Source organism: Sprattus sprattus, assembly GCF_963457725.1.
Source record: "Sprattus sprattus genome assembly, chromosome: 1".
Classification (NCBI taxonomy): Eukaryota; Metazoa; Chordata; class Actinopteri; order Clupeiformes; family Clupeidae; genus Sprattus; species Sprattus sprattus.
In genome coordinates, this window is record NC_137920.1 from 69,445,484 (window position 1) to 69,472,229 (window position 26,746).

Consider the following 26,746-nt stretch of genomic DNA (forward strand, 5'->3'; position numbering starts at 1 on the left):
GCTCTGAACTTGCTAAACAAAATTGTAGGGAGGTCATGGAAAGCATCCAATGGCAATAACAGGTTTAAAAGAAGAATCCCTCACTACGGTTATTGAAGAATGTTTTGGATACATTTTTTTAGTTCGATGTTTCCGAGTGACCTGTAGGGCTTCTTAGTTGAAACTATAGTCTGCCCTTACAGACCAACTGTATTTCACTGAAAAATGCTAATTTGCTGAAAACCCCGGCAGGAATAGACCAGCGCATGCATTAAACCCTCATTACCCTTGAGCCTTACTTGACTGCAGTGCTGTAACTCTGGAGTAACTTGTGGGATGTTCAGTTGTGGTTAATGGTGAAAAAAAAACCTGTTCTTTTATGTGTACTCTTATTCTGTCTGAGAAGATTGCTGCTAACCTCCTAAACTGAGCATCAAGAATCCACCATCAAAAAAAAAAACACATTGCACATTGAGTCAAAGCACATTGAGTTCTACTAAATATGACCTTCCTACAGTTAAACTGTATGTATATCCACTGTGTTCAGCCCCTGAACGTGATGAATATGTCTGCTCTGCAGCTTAATCAAGCTAGGCGATACAACATAATAACTCTTGTAATTTACAGTGATCTGTTCTTTACAGTGTTCTCCAACTCATTGGTCTCTTCTTGTGGTTCTGTCTCTTATTTGGCAGGGAGTGAGTGAGAGTGGGAGATGAACCAAATGAACAGCAAGCCGTATCAGTCCCTCTCCAGGGCTCGTCCAGACATGGAGCTGCGCTACTCCAGCTCCTCGGAGGAGAGCGAGGAGGGCGGCGCCGACCGCCTCCAGCAGCCCTACAGCCACACGCACGCCGACTACAGCCACGACCGCAGGCTCGCCTACAACAGCCACCGCGTCAAGAGGAAAACCAGCCAACAGCCCAACGCAGGTGACTCACAGAACCCAGACACAAATGCACCTTCATTCAAACCGCTCTTGCGGTTAGTTTTAGCGCTCTTTTTAACGCCAAAAGTATCAAATAATGATGCAAATGTGTTAATATGGTGAAGTAAATGTCAATATCATAAAGATTGTCTTATGCAGAATATTTTTACATTTTGATGCTCTAATGTTGCACTGGGTGCCTTTAACAAAAGGATCCAATCAAGGCAGGATAAGCGATTTCCCTGCTAACAGAAGATAATGATAATCTTTATGATAATGGTTTCATGGTTCATACACCACCTTGCCCACACATGATAACTGCCAATCATAGGTGAGTGAGGGTGCACAGTAGCAGTGCTTTGTTCGATGTTTTGTCCTTTTCTTGGTCCAGTGAGCTGCAGGCATCTTACAAGCCTAAAGGCCCTTGCATGCTTCTAAAGGGAGCATGAATAGCTAGGTGCTTACGCGTTGCGTTGGGGGTGTTGCCAAGCAATTCACACCCAGAACAATAGGCTTGCGTAAAATGGCGCAATCTAGAAAAAGGGGCCGACGCACGCAAGACGTGAAAAGTCGCGCAAGGGGCGCGCAAGGGGCTTGCGCTGCCTCTTGCGCTTGCGCTTACGCTTACGTAACTGAGCATAAATCAGCCTAAGGTCACCAAGGTTACTGAATGTAAGCATGAGTAGGTCACCAGAATGATTGAATGTGTGGATCAGCACTTGACATTTAAGGTCTCTTGTTGCAAATGGTAAGACACAACAAAGCACTTAGGCTTCACCAAAACACACACACACATAGCCTACATATAACTACACAAAAATGAGCACGCACAGACTTTGGACTTCACCACCAATAAGCTGCTTTGTATTCAGAAAGCTGACATTGTGAGAGTGTCAACGTAGTGAACCGTGCTTTTATTGAAGACATATAAGTGTGACAGGTACTGCTACTTATTATTGGAAGGCTGAAATATTAATGCAAAGTTTCAAGTTGACAGCTGTGCGCCTGTGTATTTGGTTTATGTGTGCGTTTTGTAATGTCGGCTGTGTGAAACATCAAAATATAGACTGTCTTGCTAAGCTAATTAAGCTACTGGGGCACAACTTAATTGAAGGGGAAAATAATTCACTCTAAATTGAGTCTTTCGCTTTTCGATTTATTTCATAGATCATTCTAAAACTTACATTTGTTAAGCTCCATAATGCTGCCAGGTTTCCTCATTCAAACTGAACAATCTCCAGCTCCACAGTTCCCATAGCAAAGATCCAGCCGGTGAACGGGACAGGATCTTTTTGAAGTTTTCAGATTGGTATTTTTTATGGGTGGATAGGATCAAAATTCAGAGATTTTTTAATAAGAAGAATTTTATTGAGGAGGTTTCAAAATAAGTATTTGACTGTATAATGCTTCAGTATATGATTTGGAAATGAATTGTCGGTAGTAGTAGGCGGATTTGCTTGGCTGGCACACCTTGGTGAGGTAGAGAGTCAGATCTGGATGCAGATGTTGGCTGGCTGTAGTGGATGCAGGGCTCTGGTGCCTGAGTCCCAGATCTGGGAATGCCATCAGGACTAATTAAAGGAAGTCAATTCTGGAGAAACAAGCAAGAGTAATATAGATTTTGAAAGTATACAATTGAAAAGATCCCAGCCCCTCTTGTTTTATCCTCGGCTCAGCCTAATTATTTCTTTTTAGCATTCATTTTTTTCATTGGTCTCCCTCTGTTTACTTGTCTTAGTCGTGGAAGTTGCTGTTGGCAGAGGAGGGATGGGCAGTTTTGTCATTGCTGGTGGTTGTTTATTGCTCTAAGAACCAGGAAGTATTGAGCTTGACCGAGTGAGCGCACGTGGGGGAGGGGGGCATGAGCACGAGCAGTAATTGACACTCCGTCAGACCCTCCTCCTGGCTCTGATTGGTTGTTTTGATTCGGTCACGATGGATTAGCGATGGCAGTAGAGGCACTGATGGTTTCACAGATTATCTGTCTAATGTCCAACTGTCAGGACATAGTGACAGTTTTAGCACATATGACAAAAAGTAATTTTTATACAGGTAAACTGCTGCTGCTTTAATTAGTGAGGAAAGGAAGATCTTTGTATGTATTATTTTTGTATTGATTAGTTGATAAGCATATATGTTTCATGGTACTGTGAAGGGCTTTAACAAACAGAAGAAATAAATAGCCCTCATTGTGGCGATAATATCTGTTGTTCATCTCTTTCCTCACCCACCCCTGGGTAATCCATCAAGGCAGAATGAACGCTTTCCTCACTCCATTGTTTTGGTACTCGTGTGCTAGTTTGTTTCGTTTTAGGCAATAAGAGAATTATCAGAGCTAGAATAATGTAAATGTTTCCCATCAATTCAGAAAGTCGTATAATGAGCAGATAACATATAACTGTTTTGAATGTTGCTTACTCTTCTAGATGAGTTCAAATTAGCTGTATGTCAGCTCAAACTTACTCTTAGTTAACATTAGCTATCTATGTCAGCTCAAACATACTCTGCTGGATTAGTTAACATTAGCTATTTTTAACTTTTACCTGAATCTCATGGCCCTCTGCCATTCCATTCCTGAATAAACACTTTAATGAATCTCAAATGATCTCAAACATAATTGATCGTTAATTGATTAGTAATTTATTGTTAATACCATCATCAGTCATATGCATTCTATACTAAATGCTTATATGTATGCAATCACGCATCCGAACCTTCTTATTGAGACAAATAGGCTCGGTATGATGTGTAAAGGTGTTTCCCTAGTTTGTCCATAGGATTGCTTGATTTAGAAGGCTGATGATAAGCATGGTAGCTGGTCGTGGTCCTGGGATGCCTATTGCAGAGATTGTGTGTGTGGGGTGAATGACGGCTGGCAATAATCCCCATGGACTCCTTGTGATTTTAAGTTAAAAAACATCATTATGTTTATTCGACACAGAGGAGATTGTTCAGATGTGAACAGGATAGCCTTTCTAGTTTGTGAGTGTCCACGGGGGCATCACCAACTATGTGGGCTGTGTGATGGGACTAAATTAATAATCACCTAGCAGCCAGATGGAGCTCATTTTAATTATCTTTATACACATGTGTGTTGTCAAAATTGGTGTGTGTGAACAGAGATATTCATTGTGAATGTGTTGTGTGTGCATATTGCTCTACATGCAGCGTGTGTCTTATCTCTGTCTCTCTCTATATATATCTCTCTCGTGTGTGTGTGTGTGTGTGTGTGTGTGTGTGTGTGTGTGTGTGTGTGTGTGTGTGTGCGTGTGTGTGTGAGAGAGAGTGTGTGTGTCTCAATATGTTAATGTGTGGGTAGGAGTGTGCATAGCTCTTTGTGTGTGCTGTGTGTATGTTATTATGTGTCCCTTTTGGTTTGCATGCTGGTTGGCAGTAAATAGAGTAGATGGCTGCCCTATGCTCTACCTGAGTCCACAAATACACACACACACACACACACACACACACACACAAACAGTATGTAAATAACATGGTGTATTCAGATCTTTCATAAAAACATATAATATAGTTTTTTTCTGTGTTGGCTAATTTAGGTCAGTGTGTCCGTTTGTGTACATTGGAATTGTGTGTGTGCATATGTGCGTATGTGTGTGTGTGTGTGTGTGTGCGTGTGTGTGTGTGTGTGTGTGTGTGTTTTGTGTAATGAATGGTGAGATGCATTGTACAGTTTCATGTGAGTGGTCCTTCATGTTTGTTGGCACTCTATTGCTGATGCTCTTTGAGTGGAGGCCACCTCTTCTTAAATGGGTGATAGGGATGGACAACTAGAGGTGGGACACGGCATTATCTGAGGCATAATCAAGGTCAACCCTGGTATTTAATGTAATAGCTGATTGTGGTCATTTTGGGAGTGCACTACAAAACCAGAACGCAAACACATGTGTGTGAGAGTGCGTGTGTATGTGTGTGTGTATGCGTGTGTGTGTGTGCGTGTGTGTGTGTGTGTGTGTGTGTGTGTGTGTGTGTGTGTGTGTGTGTGTGTGTGTGTGTGTGTGTGTGTGCGTGTGTGTGTGTGTGTGTGTCAGATTGGTTGCGCCTAAGAGAATGTCTGAATTGGTTTATTTATTCTTAGTCTGTGGTGATGTGTCCTCATTTTTGACCTGTTTTAAAGCCTTTTAATGCAAAATGAAGCATATAGCCCTTTTTAACATTGTATGGGTCTGTGCATGTACCCTCTTTGGCTTTGTGTTGAACAGCAACAGGACACAATTGAGTTATGAGTTGATAGGATCAATATTCTTTTATGTATTGTAGTTCTTTGATATACGACCAGATACTTGGATTTCTATTGACATTTTTTTTAAACAAAGGATTAACATTTCAATAACAGCATACAGTGATAAATAGATGGGTAAATAGATAGATATATGGATAGATAGATAGATAGATAGATAGATAGATGGATCAGAATCAGAATTATTTTAATGGCCAAGTATATTCACACATACAGGAAATTGACTTGGTGTGGATGGTGCATAAGACATAACACATAACATAACAACAAAAAAGCATAAACAAGAACAAAGGACAAATGTTTTTTAAGATAATAATAAATAATTTGGGCACATGAAGGGCAAGTTAGTTTGAGTACGTAAACGAAAAGTCAGTGTGATGCAGGGGGCTTGTTTGTGAGCCCAACTGCCGTGGGGAAAAAACTGTTCAGGTGGCGAGAGGTTTTGGTCTTAATAGGAACCCGGAACCTTCTGCCGGATGGGAGACTCAGAAATAGGTGGTGACCGGGATGTGAAGGATCAGCAATGATCTTCCCTGCTCTCTTGCTGGTCCTTAAGTGAAACACGTCTAGAAGAGACGGCAGGTCGCAGCCGATGATAGATGAGGAATTATCAGTTTAATGTAGCAGATGGTGAGAAGAACTGAATGGGATCAGTTTGTTCAATGAGGATTTGTATATTAGTAAGAATGTTTGCAACCTATGCAGCTTGATGCAATATATCAAGGTACATCATCAGGTAGAACGTTAGAATTCCCAAGTGAATTTGTTCCCCCTCAACTACTGGTGAGTAGCCCATTTGGCCCTGTCACACTTTGTGCAGACTGTGTATAAAACATAATTCTACAGGGAAGTACTTGATAGGCTGCATTGTACTATAATACTACTAATACAGCCTGTCAGTGTATGTGAAATATGTCTAAAATGACCTAGCTGATTCAATCTCATTTGTTCAAATCCAGGCCCTTTCTGTGACCGCCCCTTCTGCGCGAAAACATTGTTCATGTTATATTAAATGTTACCTTTATTTTTGTAACATGATGCACACCATGGGCCCTATCTTGCTGATCAGAAACGCAAGTAGGACGGCGCCAAGCGCAAGTAGCTGTGTGGGCGGCTCTATGGCGCAGTTGCTTTTTTAACGGCGGAAAAAACACACTTGCGTCCAGCGCAAGTGTCAAAAGGGTTGGTCCAAAGGAGGTTACTCAGCCATAGGTGTGGTTTGGGCGTAATATGCAATAAAACCAATCCGAGCGTCATTTCACATTCCCTTTAAGAGCGAGGAGCGCATAGTCCATAGCGGCTTGTTATTTTGATGGCGGAATTACCTGGTGGAAGACCGGAAAAGTTCACAGCCGAGGAGACCGACGTGAGATTTACACCAATTTTTTGGCAAGCCATATATAATTACAAGGAAAATAAAGTATTTACCACTTGAGGAAATCATTGTGATACCCATATCCAAGATATTTTAAAAAAAGGCATACATCTAGCGCAGTGGCGGTCCGTGCATTTCACGACTGGGCCTTCAGCGATGTCCAACACGATGTTAAACTGAGTGAATCCACCTCCTAATACTATCATTATGACGCCATGGCTCTCGAACCATTATATTTATCCAGAAAGGCAGTATAAGTGAGCATTGCATCACCTTAACATAGTCGAGTACAACAGACTTTATTAATATTTCCGGAGCATTTAAAATCAATACACCCGTATTAACAATACATTGAGAGTAGTAAACTCTCAGTTATATGATCGCTTGGATATTACTGTCACAACTTAAAATTAGTCTACAAAGTTTTATTAAGTCTACCGAAAGTAGCCTATGAGAGCTTAAACAAGTTTGTCCACTAAACATCGCATTGTCCCACCTGCAAAGCAGTTTCATTAAACTTCCCATCCTCACGATATCCAGTTTTTCTTGAAAGTTCCGTCTTGAAAATGGCGTTGTAATTGTATCAAAAACTGGAATTATGAAGTTGGTGTAAACTAGTTTATTTGAGTTGGTTAATGTAATTATATTTAGTCTTACCAATTGAAACAACTAGCATAATAAGCATTGAAACCGATGTACGTCGTTTTCCGTTTTCGCATTAGCCAGCTAAACTGAGCACTGAAGCACTGCACCGGTCTGCCTCAGTATCCAATCAAAGGACGTTTACGTGTCACGTTCAACGCGAGGAAAGAAATATTCCGGGCCTTCTAGAAGGCCCAGTGTCGCCAACTCGAAATCTGATTGGTTGTCACAACTGTCTGTTTCAGTTCATTCAACTTAAATGAACTGAAACAGCCAGTTGTGAAAACCAATCAGATGTACACGGGCCTTCAATGTGAATTCTGAAGGCCTCAGGGAAGAATTCTGTTATCGGGGAAGGTTTCTCGGAGCGTGGCAACACATGATAGCTGAAATATGATTGGATGAAAGCTCTAACATAAATTAACAACGCTGGAAGCTATGAAATGAAGATAATGGACTATGAGGAATAATTGAATACATATTTATGAAAAGAAAATATTAAAATTAAATGTATTTATTACATTTATTTTCTGATGATGTTTAGGCCAGCAGAGAAGGCCTTGAAGGCCCTGACGGACCACCACTGATCTAGCGTAGCCTACACATTGACCCAAATGATTCAGGTTAATTGAAGCTGCGTGACATTTGATTTATTGTATGGCTTTGTAAAAAGCCGGGAGATAGATATATATGGGGATGCGAGAAACCCTCCAAAAGTAAGCAAAGTCAAGCAAGCATGTCAAGTTATTGCCGTGATTGTTTCTGCAACGGGGCACCCGAAAACGTTGCCGAAAACGCTATAATGACGTCCGGAGACGTGGGACATCCAAGCTGGAAGGTAACACACGTTCTCGTGCCTTCACGGGAGGTGGATCTGCCTCGACCCAGGATCTGACGGCAGCAGAGGACATCGCCACGTCTACCCTCACGCCTGAGAGCCTGCAGGGATTTGGGGGCATGGAAATCGGCACCCAAGCCAGTGCACCAGCTGACCAAACCCAAGGTACATAAATAAAGTCCACATACACAGAGATGAGTTTACAAGATTTATAATAATACTGGCATTAAATAAATGCAACAAAGCCATACAATAAATCAAATGTCACGCAGCTTCAATTAACCTGAATCATTTGGGTCAATTGTGTACGCTAGATGTATGCCTAGTTTTAAAATGTCTTGGATACGGATATCACAATGATTTCCTCATGTGGTAAATACTTTATTTTCCTTGTAATTATATATGGCTTGCCAAACAATTGGTGTAAATCTCTCGTGAAGACGACAGAAGTAAAGTGTAGCCTATAGGTCCTATACTGTGCGGGCAAGCACATGCGCCCTTAAAATAGCGTTCTGAATACGCGTTACAGACTTTAGACATTGCGCCTCACATTAGACCAGCTTTTTTTTGGTCAATGGCGCACGGCGCACGGCGTTGTTTTGAAACTGCAAAATACCACTTGCGCCAGAGAAACGCCTTCTCTGTTCCGCCCCCGCCCATGTCGACGCAAGTTCATTTCGAAGCGCGCCTCTGGAGGAAAAATCGCGCTGTGCGCCGGGTGCAAGATAGGAATTATACATGCGTCGGTGACAATGTCAATTGCGCTGGGTGCAAGATAGGGCCCCATGTCTGTATCCTGCATGTGGGTACAGGTGGTGGAGGTTGTTTGAGTGTGTAGTCACCAATTAGCATTCTCTAGGCTTCACAGCGGAAGGGTTTGGGAATATCAGAGAAACAGCATATGGTATTGGCACCATGGTTGTTTTTGGTCTTTCGGTGGGTCTGGTGTAAAATACCTAAACGCATACATACAGAATATCAACAGCTTTCAGTGATGGTTTGCTCAATCAATTCAAAACAACTCAAGATTTATCATTTATCTTCATCTCTACAAATTAACTACAATAGCGTTTATCCCTGAGTTTAGATGTTTTGCTGTGTTACATGAGAAATCCAATTATGAAGTTCAAAATGTGTATGATGAAGAGATAAAAAACTGACATGTGACCTCTCCCATTTGAAGTCTGTTAAATGGAGTCATAAAGGTTGGCATCACTGACATGTCATTTTTTGACCTTTCATATGATAATAATCTTTTAGAACATTAACAGGGCAATTTAATAGACCGTACATGTATCATTGTAGAGGCATTATATATACAGCCGCGGAAAAAATTAAGAGACCACTTCAAAATGATCAGTTTCTCTGGTTTTACTATTTATTGGTATGTGTTAAAGTAAAATGTACATTTTAGTTTTATTCTATAACCTACTGGCAACATTCCTACCAAATTTCAAATAAAAATATTGTCATTTAGATCATTTATTTGCAGAAAAATGACAATTGGTCAAAATAGCAAAAAAGATGCAGTGTCTTCAGATCTCGAATAATGCAAAGAAAACAAGCTCATATTCATTTTTAAACTACACAATACTAATGCTTTAACTTAGGAAGAGTTCAGAAATCAATATTTGGTGGAATAACCTTGATTTAAAATCACAACTTTCATGTGTCTTGGCATGCTCTCCACCAGTCTTTCACATTGCTGTTGGGTGACTTTATGCTACTCCTGGCGCAAGAATTCAAGCAGCTCGGCTTCTTTTCATGGCTTGTGACCATCCATCTTCCTCTTGATCACATTTCAGAGTTTTTTTTATGGGATTCAGGTCTCGAAATTGGGCTGGCCATGACAGGGTCCTGATCTGGTGATACTCCATCCACACCTTTACTGGCCTGGCTGTGTGGCATGGAGCATTGCCCTGCTGGAAAAAACACTTCTCAGAGTTGGGGAACATTGTCAGAGCAAAAGGAAGCAAGTTTTTCTTCCGGGACAACGTTGTACTTTGCCTGGCTGAGGTTTGTAAAAGACCATAAGGATTGAACCAAAGCGGACTGGAGGGTCTCCTAGTTCGTCTTCTCTGATGAGTCCAATTTTCAGCTTTGCCCAACACATGGTCGTCTGATGGTTAGACGGAGACCTGGAGAGGCCTACAAGCCACAGAGTCTTGCACCTACTGTGAAATTGGACTCATCAGAGAAGACGAACTAGGAGACCCTCCTATGGTCTTTTACAAACCTCAGCCAGGCAAAGTACAACGTTGTCCCGGAAGAAAAACTTGCTTCCTTTTGCTCTGACAATGTTCCCCAACTCTGAGAAGTGTTTTTTCCAGCAGGGCAATGCTCCATGCCACACAGCCAGGCCAGTAAAGGTGTGGATGGAGTATCACCAGATCAGGACCCTGTCATGGCCAGCCCAATTTCGAGACCTGAATCCCATAAAAAAAACTCTGAAATGTGATCAAGAGGAAGATGGATGGTCACAAGCCATGAAAAGAAGCCGAGCTGCTTGAATTCTTGCGCCAGGAGTAGCATAAAGTCACCCAACAGCAATGTGAAAGACTGGTGGAGAGCATGCCAAGACACATGAAAGTTGTGATTTTAAATCAAGGTTATTCCACCAAATATTGATTTCTGAACTCTTCCTAAGTTAAAGCATTAGTATTGTGTAGTTTAAAAATGAATATGAGCTTGTTTTCTTTGCATTATTCGAGATCTGAAGACACTGCATCTTTTCTGCTATTTTGACCAATTGTCATTTTTCTGCAAATAAATGATCTAAATGACAATATTTTTATTTGAAATTTGGTAGGAATGTTGCCAGTAGGTTATAGAATAAAACTAAAATGTACATTTTACTTTAACACATACCAATAAATAGTAAAACCAGAGAAACTGATAATTTTGAAGTGGTCTCTTAATTTTTTCCGCGGCTGTATATATATATCACAGTGCTCCTATTCATGCCTTCTCATGCATGGCTATCACTTTGTTGATGGCAGTCATTTTGTTTTGAAAAGTGCTGAGGACATAGACGGGATTGTACATGATCCTACTTGTCACCGGCCTATTGCGATGTCTGCCTCCACTTTTATTATGATGAACGCAACCCCAATACTAAAGCACCACACATTTCACAGGTTATTGGGATAGTGTGAAGGGCTTGGGCAGCGGATCAGAACTCTTCAGCGACAAAACATCTTTCCCTTGAAGTTTAAAACACTTTCTCGCGACAAATGTTTCACCCAGAGGTTGTTACGTAATTATTAGCAACCCTAACTCTGCTGTCCGACGGTGCGGTTTCGAGTTCAGTGTGGGACTGCTTAATTTGATAATAAATCGCATAACAAGTGACACATTAAAACATATCACCTGTGCAAAGCCAAAATCTATAAGCTTATAAATAAAATGATCCTGCGTGTTTTCAACAAACGTATCTGTTAGTAGCTTTCAATGCACTCTTCGCCAGTGACCAACCGAACACAGCAAAACTTGATGATATTAAACTAACTTATCTTTGTATGGTCCACTGAATGTTATCCACATATTACACAGTTAAGTCCACTGTTATGAAGCATAATGTGTGCTAGACATGAGAAGGTAGATAGTTAGGGATTAGTCTGGCAAGAGTTGCAACTAGTGCCATCTGACTTTTTAGCACTGGGACACCGTCTTTTTATAATTAGACTCTGCAAACAGAACAAAAAATGCGATGGTTGCCACACTTAGTAACTCTGTTAGAGCATTTTAAAACCACATAACTGTAGGAAGACATAACCTAAAGGTGCTCTAGAAAAGCCTGCATTTTAATTGGATGGCTAACATAGTGCACTGGAACAAAGGTGATTGTTTCTGACTGGGGTTCATCAAAGAGTAGCTGCATTGTAAGACTAACTTTACACAAAACTGAAATTTGTGTGTATTAAGTTGATTTCATCTACTGGTGATTAAGTACTGTTTGAGAAGCTTTCTATTTTTTGTGGTGAGGTTTTATTGTCAGTTGTCAAAAGTGGTGATTGCAAAAATGTTGATGACATGTCCCCAGCGTCCCCAGTATAAATTAGTGAGGATGTCTGTAAACATAATTCTTTTTAAGAACACAAATTGTGGTCTTCATGTTAATCTCTACATTTTAATGACATCCACAAACTTTGCAGGAAGTTGCAATGAATTACCACACTATTCCACTGCACTGCACAAATGTTTATTTTTCAGCGTTTTTGTTTCTTGGTGATATATATTATATATATATATTATATATAAGACCAGAAGTACAGAAGAACTGTTAAAGTAGCAACTTGGAAACTTGGATAAACTATCATCTATTGAATGTATTATTCTATCTGCCTTGTCCTGTTGCGTTGCTGCAGCGTTTGGTTTGACATTATTAAAACAATACACCCACGTACCCGAGTCTCTGCTCTTGCCCTTCAATCTCGTAAACGGAGTCTTTTTTTTATTGTTTTTTTATTTGTTGGTGTAGTCCATCCCCTATGCGTGGGTATTGTTTTGTACCTTTTATTTGAACCAGGAACCACTGACACACAGACACCCTCACGCATTCGTTCTTGTCTGACGGAAGCAAAAAACACGACTAGAAATTGGCTTTCTGCTTCCATTTATTGGTGTATTCAAATGATGCACATGGAACAAAACATTCTGTTCCAGTTGCCCTGGAAACTGCATAAAATGAACAAGAGGCATTTGCTGCACGCTGTAGCGCTCTCTCAACCCCAACAGATTGAGAGGAGAGCAGGCAGTGAGAGATCTGAGACATGCTGTTTGTCAAGAGAAGAGAAGAGGAAGGAGAGAGAGAGAGAGAGAGAGAGAGAGAGAGAGAGAGAGAGAGAGAGAGGAGAGAGAGAGAGAGAGAGAGGGAGGGAGGGAGAGAGAGAGAGAGAGAGACAGAGAGAGAGAGAGAGAGAGAGAGAGACAGAGAGAGAGAGAGAGAGAGAGAGAGAGAGAGAGAGAGAGGCCAGAGAGAAGGCATCTGAAAATGAAGGCACCCAGAACAGAGGATGAGGAAGGAGGAAGGACACATAGAGGGGAGACCGATGAGGGAGGAAGAGTACAGTTAAAAAAACGCAGAAGCAGATTGGCAAGTGAGAGGAGAGAGATAAAGAGAGAGAGATGTTGACATGCAAAAGAGGAGAGAATAAACAACTCATTCCTTGCATGGAAGGCTAATGTTAGTCACCATGTTTTACATAAGGTATTGTGGCATTTCATTTAATATGGTATACATAGACACATGTACTTTGAGTGCAGAGAAGACATTACATTAAAACAAATTAATATAAACAGTTCAAACTATGGACCTTTCCTCATGCTAAAATAAACCATATTTTCTTAAACAAACAAGATGGAGAAATGGTGGAAAATGAGATATTTGCAATATTTTCTTAAAATAAAAACGAATTTCTTTACAGAACTTCAATATAAGGACACTTACGAATTCAAATACCTCCATGACCTAGCTTCCATCACACCAAAATTCTTCAAAACATACAAGTTTGTTCACCACCCTTCCGATTTAGCACCTGTTCTCTTCCACTACGATAAGGGAATGCTGCCAAATTTTACAGTATGAATGAGAACAAAGTAATAACTGAGGCTGCCCCCTGGTCACCAAAAACATAGTGGCTGAGGTTTTCTGTCCAAATCCAATCTTAAAACAGACACACCGGTTCACTCGTACGCAAACTTTAAGGATAAACATCCCTGGCAAGTGCTAACTTGACATTGATAGTCCGTGACCACGGGCCCAGCTGAGAGCCGCCGGGCACAGGCCTCAGTCAGGCTCAGAGAGTGGCCGGGACCAAGCAGCAAATTCAACAAGATGTGCAGAGTTGCTTAAATTCCCGTTTATCTATTCCACTACACTCAACACACAAGCCCATGAACCGACTGAAATGACACAATTTCAATGTAGCCTCTTGTTGCAACACACATACTGTACTTGTTTTTAAATTAGCCTTTTGGTTGTGCTTTTATCCCCCTGTATGCTTGTACATCCAGGCTGTGATACCAGAAGAGGTGCACTGCGATGTAAAGGCACTTTGAAGCACACTAAAATAGAAGGAATTGAGATGAGAGGGCAGAGAGAGAGAGAGAGAGAGAGAGCGAGAGAAGGGAGGAAGGAGAGACCAGAGAGAGAAAGGGGGGTATAACAAAGGGAGTTAGTCATGAGTGAGCCGGAGAGGCGAGAGGAGTGTGAGCGAGCGCTCAGTGCTCATTTGTGAGTGTGTGCTTCTGCACTGCCGGCTGGGACTCCAAGGGGCAGCAGGGTGGGTCGCTCTGAAGGACGGAGCAGCCGTCCCACTGTAATTAGGGCTGAGATGATTACTGGAATGAGAGAGGGAGGAGGGATGGTGAGGGGGGAGAGGGGAAGAAAGAGAGAAAGAGGGCCACTTGCACACAGGCCCTTTAAAGAACACTTCCAAGAGAGAAGAAAGGCTCTCTACCTGCACTCTCTTTAATCTGCAGAGCGCCTTGCCTCAGCGGTGGCACACAGCTCTAGTGTAGGCTAGTGCTACTATGGAGGACACGTGAGATGTGCTGATGTGTGGGGGGGGGGGGGTTGATCTCTGCCGTAGCTGTCTGGATAAACCTTCAGATGGCTCTGGCTAAAAGGTCAGGTGGTTTGTCAGACATAACTGGCCTACATGTAGTAGACCGCCCAGACACTGATGTAGGATTCTCTCTCTCTCTCTCTGTCTCTCTCTCTCTCTCTCTCTCTCTCTCTCTCTCTCTCTCTCTCTCTCTCTCTCTCTCTCTCTCTGCCTCTATCTCTATCTCTGCCTCTATCTCTATCTCTGTCTCTATGTGTGTGTAGATGAGGGTCTGTGTTTTGTGTGTGTGTGTGTGTGTGTGTATTTAATTTGTCACAGTGTCACTGAAGTTAATTCTCCTCAGTCACTGTGAGTCACTGTTTATCCCAGTTGATCCAACCTGCACACAACCTCTAATTAAAAGCTAAAAAGAGAGAGTCTGCGAGTATTTCTGTACGTGTTGTGTGTGTTAGTGTGTGCACATGCAAGGCTGTTGAAGGTCTTGGAAGAAATAAATGAGCGGCATTTGAGGCACTGAGTTGCTCTTACCGAGCCTGGCAGAAAATATCAGGCTATGATTAGTCCCTCACACGTGCCACAGGCTCTGTGCTATAACTGTGAATCGTTCTAGTGTTCATTAGTTTCACTCTGCAGTCTACAGAACAAAGACAAGGCACATGTTAAAGGAGTGTCTGAGTCTGATGAGCCTTTCTCTTTTTCTCTTTTCCGTCTTTAGCTCTCTCTCTCTCTCTTCCCTCCCGGAAGAGTTTTGGTTAAAAGCAGCCTCCCAAGCATATCAGAAACTAATGGCAAACCAGACCTACAACAGCAGAACTGTATAAATATTTAGATACATTATGAATGTTCTTTCAAATGGGGTTGCTACTGGGATGATATGAGGTCTACAAAATGGATGCTTTGCTGTTCCCCAGTCGGTGGAGTGCAGTTGTGTGTTGTGCAGTGAGGAGAGGGCATCCTTCCCTCTCTCTCTCCCAGGAGGCATGGAAGACTCTCCTCACTACTCGCCAGCAGGAACTCTGGAAGGCCCCCCTACGTTCTGGCTGAAATATTAATCTCAGATTAGTTTGTGTTTGCTGCTCGTTGTGTGGGGAGAGTGGAGTTCTGTCTCCACTTGATACTTGCACTCTCTGTCTCCTTCCGTCCCGTGCTTCCTTTCTCTTTCTCTGTTACACACACACACACACACACACACACACACACACACACACACACACACACACACACACACACACACACACACACACACACACACACATAAACACACACACACACACACACCCACACACACACACACACACACACACACACACACACACACACACACACACACACACACACACACACACACACACACACACACACACACACACACACACACACACACACACCTCTTTCTTTCCCCCATCCAAAGGGTCCATTTTGAGTTACAGTAACATCTGATCACCACAGCAGGCTCTTGACTCTATCTACATATCTGGCATAATCTCTGTTTTTCCTTTCACTCTTACTCGATTGATTCGATTTGCTTTTGTGTCGAGGCTGTGGTTTCCTTGAGATTCTTTTTCATTTCATATGAATGGGTAGCCTAAATGGAGCAAAGTCAATATTAAAAACATCTCACTTAGAATCTTTTGTCCATTTGAAGAATACATTTGAAGTTTCTATCGTCCCCGGAATTTACAGAGCATGCCATAGACGTTGTATTAGATTAGATTAGATTTCACTCTTAAATTATTCAATGAACTGTTACCAATTGTGAGAGCACACAATTATTTTCCCATAATATCAGTCACGTTCTTTAAGAAAAATCAAATCCTACTTTAGCAGCTGAGAGGCTAGGGCTGAGAGAAGTGCTGATTGGCAAAAGAAACACAGAATGTAACTCCGATGTTGCTGCCTCTCTCCCTCTCCCTGTTTTTGCCCTCTTTCCCAGATGAAGACTTCCTCCACGCACCCTCTTCTCAGCGCCCGTACGCCGGTGGCGTGTCCGTCTGTGGCGGCTCCGACCCGGACACAGACCCCGAGGGCCCGGCCTCGCCGGACCACGCCCTGCACCTGTGGATGCAGGAGGTGAAGTCGGAGCACGGCTCTGGCCTGTCCAGCAGAGCCAACTCCGTCCTGTCTCTCACCGACACCGAGCAGGAGAGGAAGTCCGACATGGACAACGGTAAGACACCGCTGCTGCCATCACACAGTACAAGTCAACGTGCACATGGAAACATATACATACATAAAGCATACTAAATATCATTACATTAATACATTTTACAACATAATTAAACAAAAATGGATATATGTTGCAAATATATGTATGCGGAAGATTCGGGAGATGTGCTGTTTCATTTTTTAACATTGTTCTGTCCTTTCTGTGAGAGGCTTAGCTAATCTCCATTATGAGTACCTGTCTTGTACAGTGCCAACAAGTAAAAAGTTATTTACTCATTTCCAATGGTGAAAAGTAAAGTCAGTACTTTTAGATGTATAGTTCTGACTCTGAGGCCTGAGGTCTTTTCATGTTAGGTAGATGTCAAAAACCTAATCTTTTCTATGGCCCTTTTCACCCTTTTTTAATTATTCAACCTTGTAACAGTGTAAGTCTTTGTCCATGTACAGACCTGTTCCTGATTTATACGTTAGTCCTATGTGACATTGGGACTCTTTTTGACATGCTAACGGCTAACATGGTCAGATTGTTTCTTTACTGAAATGCAAATATTGAAGGGACTTCAAGTAAAGTAATTTATATAATGTAAATGTTAAGAGAGATTTATGACTATGAAATGATTTTAACGTTTTTTTATGTGAGAGACTTAAATAGTGGTTTTAGTTTAGGTTTGGGTTGAAGAGCCTCTACTCTAGGCTCAGGCCTAATTCATATGCGTTGACATTTCGGCACTAAGCTAATGAACACACAGTCTATTAAAGAAAGATCTGCTGTCCTGATGCTGTTAGCAGTGTGCCACAGAGGGGCCACAGGCACAGTGAGGACAGCACAATATTATATGACAATTGCAATTATAATTTTTAATAGGATGAAGACAGTTTTGATAGGTAGTATTACTGGGAACTATACGATTTTTCAGTATTAAGCAAATGCTTCTTTGCACTGTCTGCTTGTCTGTGTGTGAGTGTGTGTGAGTATGTGCGTGCATCTGTGTGTGTGTGTGTGTGTGTGGAAAAGTCTCTGTGTGTATGTGTTCACTGACTGAGGACAAGTGTATTTGGATGAAAAGTGTTTACATTTTTAATGATGACGTGCACTGAGAGAGGTTCATGCACAGTTTACATCCATTGCACTCCACACACACACACACACACACACACACACACACCACACACACACACACACACACACACACACACTAATGTTGTCAGGCATTCAGTGTTTCTCAGTTTCCTCCTCTTTCTTATCTCCCCCCTCGCACAATTGCTCTCTCTCTCTCTCTCTCTCTCTTTTTCTCTCTCCGTCTCATTCTATTCCTCTGTCCCTCCTGGATGTGATCTCCTGGCAGCCCTCCTGGCAGTCTTTCTTTTCTCTCTGAATGTCTCCATAATGTCAGCTCTCCTCCCTCTTGCACAGATCTCCTGTATCTGTTCCTCCACTAGTTATGTATTTGAAGTATTATATATCACACAGGCATTTATGGAAATATATATGATATGATTGTGTTTGTATGTGTGTGTGTGTGTGTGTGTGTGTGTGTGTGTGTGCGCGTGTGTGACTGTGTGTGTGACATATAATACACGTATGTGTGTGAGAGAGTTACTGTATGTGTGTGTGTGTGTGTGTAAGGTATCTATACATATAATACGTGTGTGTCTGAGAGAGAGAGATGTGTGTATGTGATATATTACTGTAACTCTATAATTTGGTACATATTACTCGCTTTTTTATCACACGGTTTGCACTTACCACATAATTGCTGCATGAGGGTCTTTCATCCTGAAGGCGCCTGCAGTTTTGTCCATTGATGTGAACACCCAACCAGGTAGCTCGAGTGGAGTGAAGTAAAGTGGAGTGAAAATAGGACAGTGTGATAGTTATTGTGTGTCCTGTGTATTGTGTGTTAGCCAGTCATGTCCACTTCTTTTATAAGATGATGATGGTAATGACTATGGTGATGATGATGATGATGATGATGATGATAGCAGAATGCTTTTTTACAATGTCTTTATAATCGTAATGGTATGTAGCCCATTGTCTAGCCTGCATCCTCCTGCATGGTGTTGAATGGTACTGAGTACTGGGTTTGGACATGGTGGAGTTAAGATGTGGTGTGTGTTGTTTTGCTGCACAATGACACATCTATCATAAAAATGTACACACCTCGCCTTGTGCCAGCTTATTTACATCAAAGTCCCATTTCACTGCACCATCCCGTCCAGTCTCACACGGTATTAGGTCTGCAAGGCACAAACCAACCCACAACACACTCCTCAAGGTCACAAGCATACCAGAACACTGTCAAACTGCATTTTACAGTCTTTGTACACCAACACAATAGACCCCATAACACTATTTCACTGTGTGTCATGGAAGACGCCATTCACTTCTTTTACTGTGAGTTGGAATTCAGAGACGCCATTGTGCGAGCTGACTGTGAAAAGAGATGTAGCTCTTCCCCTATGCATTATTCATTCTCTCTCTCTCTCTCTCTCGCTCTCTCTCTCTCTCTCTCTCTCTCTCTCTCTCTCTCTCTTTATAGGTCTCTCTCTCTCATTCTTTCTCTCTCTCTCTCTCTCTTTCTCTCTTTATAGGTCTCTCTCTCTCTCATTCTCTCTCTCTCTCTCTCTCTCTTTCTCTCTTTATAGGTCTCTGTCTCTCTCTCTTTTTCTCTCCCAGTCTCCTTTGTGGCTCTGTGTGTCTTATAGGGTCAGCTTTTTCTATCAGCACTGTGGACAAGAGTGATGTTCAGGAGGGCCGATCTTTGTATTTGGAGACATGTTGTATATTTTGCTTTGATTTAAACAGGCCCAAATTAAAACTAATTACTGGGCCAGGCGGCGGGGAGTAATTCCACTTGTGCGGGCCGGTCTCATGAGTCTTGTGGATCATTTGTATCGATGCTCCTTTGTTTGCTGCGGGTGTGGACGGCCTGAGTGGCCATTAGCCGGCGGCACAGTAAATGGACTCTCATTGGACGTCATTATTCTCCCCTCGGAATAGAAATCTATCAGGGCGATAATAGAGAGCGGTCCTTTTTGCGGTGTGAAACACGGTGTCCATCTCTCTCTCTCTCTCTGTCGTCTCTTTCTCTGTCGTCTCTTTTCCGCTCGGCTCCGTTCTGTTCTGTGCCACGCCACGCCGCGCTGAGCTGCCTTGCCAAGGACGCTCACAAGCCTCTCCACTTGCACTCCCTATTCAGACGTGTCTTTCAGCCGTGACAGTCATTTAGTGGAGCACAACGGGTGCAGAACGCACACCCAAACACACATACAGTGTACAGTGCACACGCATGTGAACTAAACAAAGGCTTGTCCATCGACTCCCTCGGAAACATATTGCCGAAGCTCACAGCGAGTTGCTTGCTTGCGAAGGTGAAGTCTTTTTGCCTCCAGTCTTTTTTCCTCCAGTCTTTTAGAGAGAGAAAGAGAGAGAGAGAGAGAGAGAGAGAGTCTGACTCTTCTTTTAACCTTGGCCCATGGCAGAGATGTGGAAGATGTAGGGACCAGTAAAGCCTGAGGACTGTGCTGGACATGTCAGTGAGCTTGTGCTCGTCTTATTCCGCCTGTAGCATGAAAGAAGATAGAGCAAGTAGGCTGGCTCCTGTTCAAGACTGGATAAAAGCACTCTCCAGAGAGGGCCGCAACCCCGACACCCTTTCTCTGCACAGCACTATCTCATATGTAAAGTGTGTGATGCATGTATTGGTATGTAGTTATGTATGTATGTATGAGTGTCTTCAGCATTGAATGTGAACCTTGATAAGACTCACCGATCGAGTGGTTTAGGTAATGAAGCAGCCACACACAGGCACACACATAAACACACACACATCTCATTAATGTTCGCACAAACTTGTCAAACACGTCTCAAATCGGGGCCAGACTAATCTCGACTACATTTTGTCTGATTAGATAAAGAGATGCCCTCAATAAGCCCAGCAATATTCTTCTCAACAGACTATTCTATATCATTATTACCCTGTAGCAGTTCAAATTAATCACCCAATTACCCCCCCCCCCCTCCCCCCTCAGTCTCTCTGTTTAACTAGGCCCTCTTGTTTCACCAGACCGGAGTCGTGCTCACGTCGCCGCATGTGCGTGCATGCCTTATCAGCATAAGCGGTCACTCTTACTGCTCTCCAGACAGTCGGCCATTAAGATGTGACATTGCGAAACATTGATAATGTCAGCCGTTGGGCTGCTCTCCTGCTGGCTGGGGTTAGGCGGGGCGGGTGGGTGGATGGGAGGGGCCCTGCCAGCATGGCTCCGTTCCAGGCCTGTGCGGCCCGGACTCGCTGCCACCACCGTCTACGCTGCCTCCTCTGCGGCCGCCGCTGTGACTACCTGGGGGGATATCATTGACATTTCCGCAGCCGACACACACTGAGACCTTCATTATTCCGAGGATGAGTGTGTCTTGCTAATCCACGAATGAGCCCCTGCGCAAACAGCGCAGTTGACCTTTGCAATTACCTCGAATTTAGCCGAGTCAAGACGCGTGTGCTTTTTTCTCAGTCAGCCTGTCATCCCTTAAGCCTGCCTGTCGTTGAAGACGCTCCAACACGGCTATAGTAGACTATTCCCCTCTGCGATATGAGCTACATATAACTATTTTATAGACTCTAATGTATGAACTAGAGATGTGAATATTATCAGGTTTTGTGTTTGTGTGTGTGGGTCCGTACACGTGCTTGTGTGTATGTGTTTGTCCGTATGTGTGTTGTGCTGAGCTGTGCATTAAGGTTTACAGGTGTGCTTGGAAGACGTCTTTGGAAATTAGCTCTGCCTTGACCGGGTCTAAGTGTGTGTGTGTGTGTGTGTGTGTGTGTGCGCGCGCACGCTCGTGTGTGTAAATGCATTAGGCTTTTAGCTCCCAAACCGCTGCCCCCAGCGAGCTATCGACCACGGCATTCGTCACCGGCGAGGGGCTTTAGCTGCCACGTTGCACCTCGCCGTCCCAGGGCGATGACAGATAGAGGGCTGGGGCGTTTGTCAGTGTTGCAGTGAGCAGCCAGGACAAAAACCCAGGGAGAAAAAAAAAACAGTTTCAATTCCCAGCAGGAGCATGAGGCCTGGCCCCAGCCAGTGCCATGTGTTAGATGGGACTTTAAACGCCCTTATTCTTTCCTTGAGCATCAGATTGCTGGCATGCTGACGTGTGGCCCTGGCAGAGTAGCTATACCCCCTCTTTAGAACTCCACAGACAGGTCTGCTGGAGCTCTGGACCCTGCTCACGTCAGCCATCTTGCCCTCCCTGCCAAAACAGTCATCGTCTGTGATTATACCTTCTAGATATTTGTATTCCAGGAGTGGTGGGAGGCTCAGAATTAAATTTAAAGATATCTCTCACACTTTCTATCATATAATTTAAAACACATTTAACGTCTGACAGCCCTCATTTGAAATTCAGTCCAAAAAGGTATTATTTGTCCAATTTGTTGTCTCCCACTTCCATTCCATAGCAGGACATTGGCGGGGGGGGAATGAGAAAATGATAGCCCGGGCTTTCATGCTGTAGTTCAATAAAACCATTCTATTAATTATTAATACTTTGAGGAACCACATATGCCAGGGTCGATTTGATTTGATGGATTCACATCTTTTGAATGAATTTAATCAGTATAAATTAAAGTGTGGACATCAGAGGTGCCTGCTGCCGTCAGAAGGGAGGATGAGAGAGAGAGAGAGGGAACTTAAAGAAAGAAAGAGAGAGGGAAGGATAGAGCGGGAACCCTAAGAGGACATGGGGACCTACTGCGCACACACCTGGGAATGCCTGTGGTGCCTCAGTCAGAAATAAATGAGGGTACTTCCAGCATTTAATGTCCCCCACATCAAAGGGGAGGATTAAGCAGCAGTCTTCAAAAATGAGGATAGGTGTTCAGCCAAACACCGCAATCCGCTCAAGCCTACATCCGCTCTTGTCATTACAGTAAAATACCCTCTCTCTCTCTCTCTCTCTCTCTCTCTCTCTCTCTCTCTCTCTCTCTCTCTCTCTCTCTCTCTCTCTCTCTCTCTCTATCTCTCATTCTTGTTCTTTCTAACAGTTATCCTGCTAATGATTCTCACTTTCTTCTAATCATGTATGGGGTGGAGTGACTCCACTGGCAAACATTTTAACAGTACAGGCTGTGAATGGAGCAGGAGGTATGGGCCCATATCTGTGTCCCCCAGTTAAAGGGACACCCCCAGAGGAGCAGCGCTTAAGGTGACGAGACATGGAGCAACCGCTGAGCGATGTTGCCTGGCAATGACATGACCGGCTCCTAGTGTTCTGATTGGATGTCACGACAAGTTGCCCACCGATGATTCAAGTTGCCCACATTTCGCCCCAGCTGCCATTAAACTTGAATTATTATGCACTTTATACCATACATCCTTCATCCTACACTGTACATAGCTGAATTGTATTGTTTGTAATGTCTGTATATATTGTTTGTAATTATTGTAAATATGTGAGAGCTGCAAGGTCCCAGAATTTCCCCACGGGATTAATAAAGTATTTATCTATCTATCTATCTATCTATCTATCTATTTGAATGGAAAAAAGCTTGCTCGCTCGCTCTTGTTCAGTACTTGCTCTACGTATCATCACCTTTAGCCTACTCTACTCGCTGCTTTCTGAAGGAAGTTGCTGTGCCTCTTCTTAGCAAGCTCCTCTATTCCTTTCCTTAGCGCCGCCAATTTGACTTTCCCTTCAGCCCGCCTGCAATCACCGTTTGATGGATGTGGATAGGGGTGGATTGGTTTCGTTGCTTTTTAAGGTTGACGGAATTAATTATGTAGACTCCGCAGCGCCTGCTATCTTTTGAAAAACAAACCCGTATCAGCGTCGCCGGGGCGAGTCTATTGAATTGCTGTTTTCACTTCCCTTCTGTGAAATGTCTGAGATTTGACTGAGCCCTTTTCATTGCTTTTTTCCTTCTCTTACCCTGCCGTATCTGCGCCTGAGAAATGACAGTTCATTACTATTTTACGGCTTTATATAATACTACACCCACACATATGCTTGCACACCCACACACACACAACCACATGTGTTCAAGTTTGTGGCTATCAATAGATATGCACTCTGTCAGTGTGCCGTCTCATTTGCCGTTTTCTTATGTGGTTCTCTTCTTCGAGTCCTGGGGAACATTCACATTATTAAAGTCTTTTTACTTGATCCAACCCAGAATCGTTTTTTTGCCACTGATTTCTTATTACCTCGTAAAGCACTTCCATTGTTATCCCAGCTTGTTAGACTATTGGGCTTGTTTGTGAACCATATTGGAGCTCAGTTATTTGTGTCCGTAACAGAACCCAACCACAGGCAAGACTCCATTTTGAAGACAGTTATTTGTCTGCTCGCGCCTCACTCAAGTAAAGCTTTTCCCCAGTGGCGCCGTTCCACAGAGAAACAATTGAAATCAAGAGTCTGACTGTGATTTGATACTCCCATTTAGGTTTCATCAGACGGGGTGTCAACTATTTGCAGATTAATAGAACATTGACAACTTACTAATAACGTGCAGAAAGGAGACTTTGATAAAAAAGGGCAAAGAATTTGATTTACAGTACAGTCCACTTGATTAAGTACGTCGTCAGAGACAAGAAAAAATGGCAAAGAGAGATATCAGTCACACGTAAGGAAGCGAGTGTGATCAGGTGGACTGGCACTCCATTTGAACTCTCTGAGTAGCACCTCACACTAAGTGGATTTGGGAGCGCAGCTCATATGGGTCATGGTGGGCTTTGCACGTCATGCAGGGTGTGCAGTGAAACATGTGCACTTGAACAGGTGTGAATTGTGTCATTGGGAAGCAGCTGGTGAGCTGTGACCTGCATCTCCTGCGGTGGAAGCCACCCAATGGAGCGGGTGTTGTTGTTATAGGCTCAGGACTCTCAGCAGACATAATCATGTGCTCAGGGTGTGCAGATAGAGAGAAGGGGCTTGGAATATTGTTTTGAAATTATGAAATAGTGTAGGTGTCTGTAGTATGAAGTACAGTGTATATAGTAGTGTATATCTTCTGTGTGTGTGTTTCTGTGTGATGTGTTTGTCTGGTGGTGTGTGTTTATGTGTGGTGTGTATGTCTGGGGTGTGTCTTTGTGTCTGTGTGTTTTTTTATGTGTGGTGTGTATTTCTGGGGTGTGTCTTTGTGTGTGTGTGTGTCTGTGTGTGTGTGTGTGCATGTGTGTGTGTCATCGCTCACTCACTGGTGATGACTTCTGTTCACCCCCACTCCTCCAGCCAACAGTCGTAATCTTTCACCCATTACTCCAGTCTGGCTTTCGCCCCCCCTCCTGTAAATCTCTCTCTAACTTCTCCTCTTCTTCTTCTCCTCCCTCTTTCCCGCCTTCCCTTCATCTCGCCTCCCTTTCTCCCGCTCTCTCTGCGTCCTCCCCTGTCCTCTCTCCTTTTTTACTCGTTCATCAGTCTCTCCATCCATTAAACATGAAGCCCGTAAGAGGCCTTATGAGGAATATAAATTAGTGATGCTGAGAGGGTTGTTGGCGAGTGGACGGCCCTGCCGTATGTGTTTTCCCTTTTCTCTGACTCCTCCGCCCTGTGTGTGTGTGTGTGTTTGTGTGTGTGTGTGTGTGTGTGTGTGTGGGGGTGTGGGTGTGGGTGTGTGGGGGTGTGGGTGTGGGTGTGTGGGGGTGTGGGTGTCGGTGTGTGTTTCCACTCTAGAACTTTCTCTAGCTGCAACTGTACAATGGCTGACCTGCTTCAGTTGATAATGAGGCTCTTTACAGACGTTCAAATGTGGGCTGTAGCTGATAGGGGTGTGACAGAGCTTTCATGGGATGCCTTTTTTGTTGGTCGGATCTGCGAATAACATGTCTGCTGTTGCCGAGACAGTTGAGTCTGAGACCCGGCAGTCATGACGTTTAACGTTCCTTCTGGTGCCTCCAGCATCACATCGGCTTAAGCGGCGGGTGTCGAGGAACATCCGTCGTAACTTGGCCCCTTCCAGTCGAAGCCTCTGCGTGCTCTCGCTAACCGCGCTGTGCTTCACGGTGGTGCTGGCTGCCAGGCTTTCCCCGGCGCTCGGAGGGCAATTACAACGCTTCTTCTTCTTCTTCTCCGAGCTTCTCCAGCACGAGGCTCGACTTCCGGCGGAGGACTAAGCTAAGCCGCTTTGGAACAACAGAGGTGGTCACGTCTCTCAGCGAGAAGCAGCACTTCTCTCATCCCCGGTTTCTTTCCTCCCCCCTCAGCTTGCTCTCCCCTCGTTTTCATTGGCCAGACCACATCAGTTTTAACTTGCCGACAAAAGAGGAATAATTGCATGTCTTTCGCCGCGGGAAGAGGCGAGCGCCTTAAGTTGCGCAGTTGGATGAAGCAGTCTCACTGTGCTAGTCCTGACCGATGTGCTGTCTGTCTACATGCGTTCATTTTCTCTTTTTTTTTTGTTCTTCTTGTCTCTCTTGCACTGGTTTAGTGTCTGGTTTATGGCAATGTAGGTGACATACTCCTCCTTTCTCTTTCTCTCTCTCTCTCTCTCTCTCTCTCTCTTCTCCATTGCCACTCCACAGCCCACTGAGAGGGAGACGACCCCCCCAGTGTGAGGAAAGGGGGGGAGGAGATAGAGGACAAGCCCATCTTTCCTCAAGACACACTCGTTTGTGTCTCCCTCCCTCTCTCTCTCTACTCTTCTCTCTCCTTTTCTCTCTGTCTCCCTCTCTCTCTTTCCTTTTCTCTCTGTCTCCCTCTCTCCTTACTTATCTCCCTCGCCACCCCTCTCGGGGCATTGTGTTTGTGTAATTAACACCCCGACAGTTTCTCAAAAGAGGAAATCCTCTCTCTTAACCGCGGTACGGTGAAGCCCACACTTGAAATGGAGGCGCACTCCATCTTAAAGCACCAGGATCCGCAAAGAAAGAGACATGAGAGGTATGGGGGGACAGGAGAGGAGAGCAGAGAAGGGAAAAGAGAGACAAATTGAGATGAAAAGGATGGAGGAGGAGGGGTATTGGTGGTGGGGTGTGTGTGTGGGGGGGGGGTAGG

General features: G+C 43.6%; 1 protein-coding gene across 1 annotated transcript in view; it reads left to right on the forward strand.

Annotated features, from left to right (window-relative positions):
- Positions 1–694: 694 nt before the first annotated feature.
- tenm1 (teneurin transmembrane protein 1) overlaps positions 695–26,746 on the forward strand; it is a gene marked incomplete at both ends in the record, with an annotated part of 118,791 nt that continues 92,739 nt past the window's right edge. Inside the window, 2 exons of the mRNA XM_080847119.1 lie at positions 695–911; positions 16,520–16,753. Of these exons, the coding sequence (XP_080703245.1) occupies positions 695–911; positions 16,520–16,753 (451 nt within the window). The remainder of the gene's footprint in view (positions 912–16,519; positions 16,754–26,746) is intronic.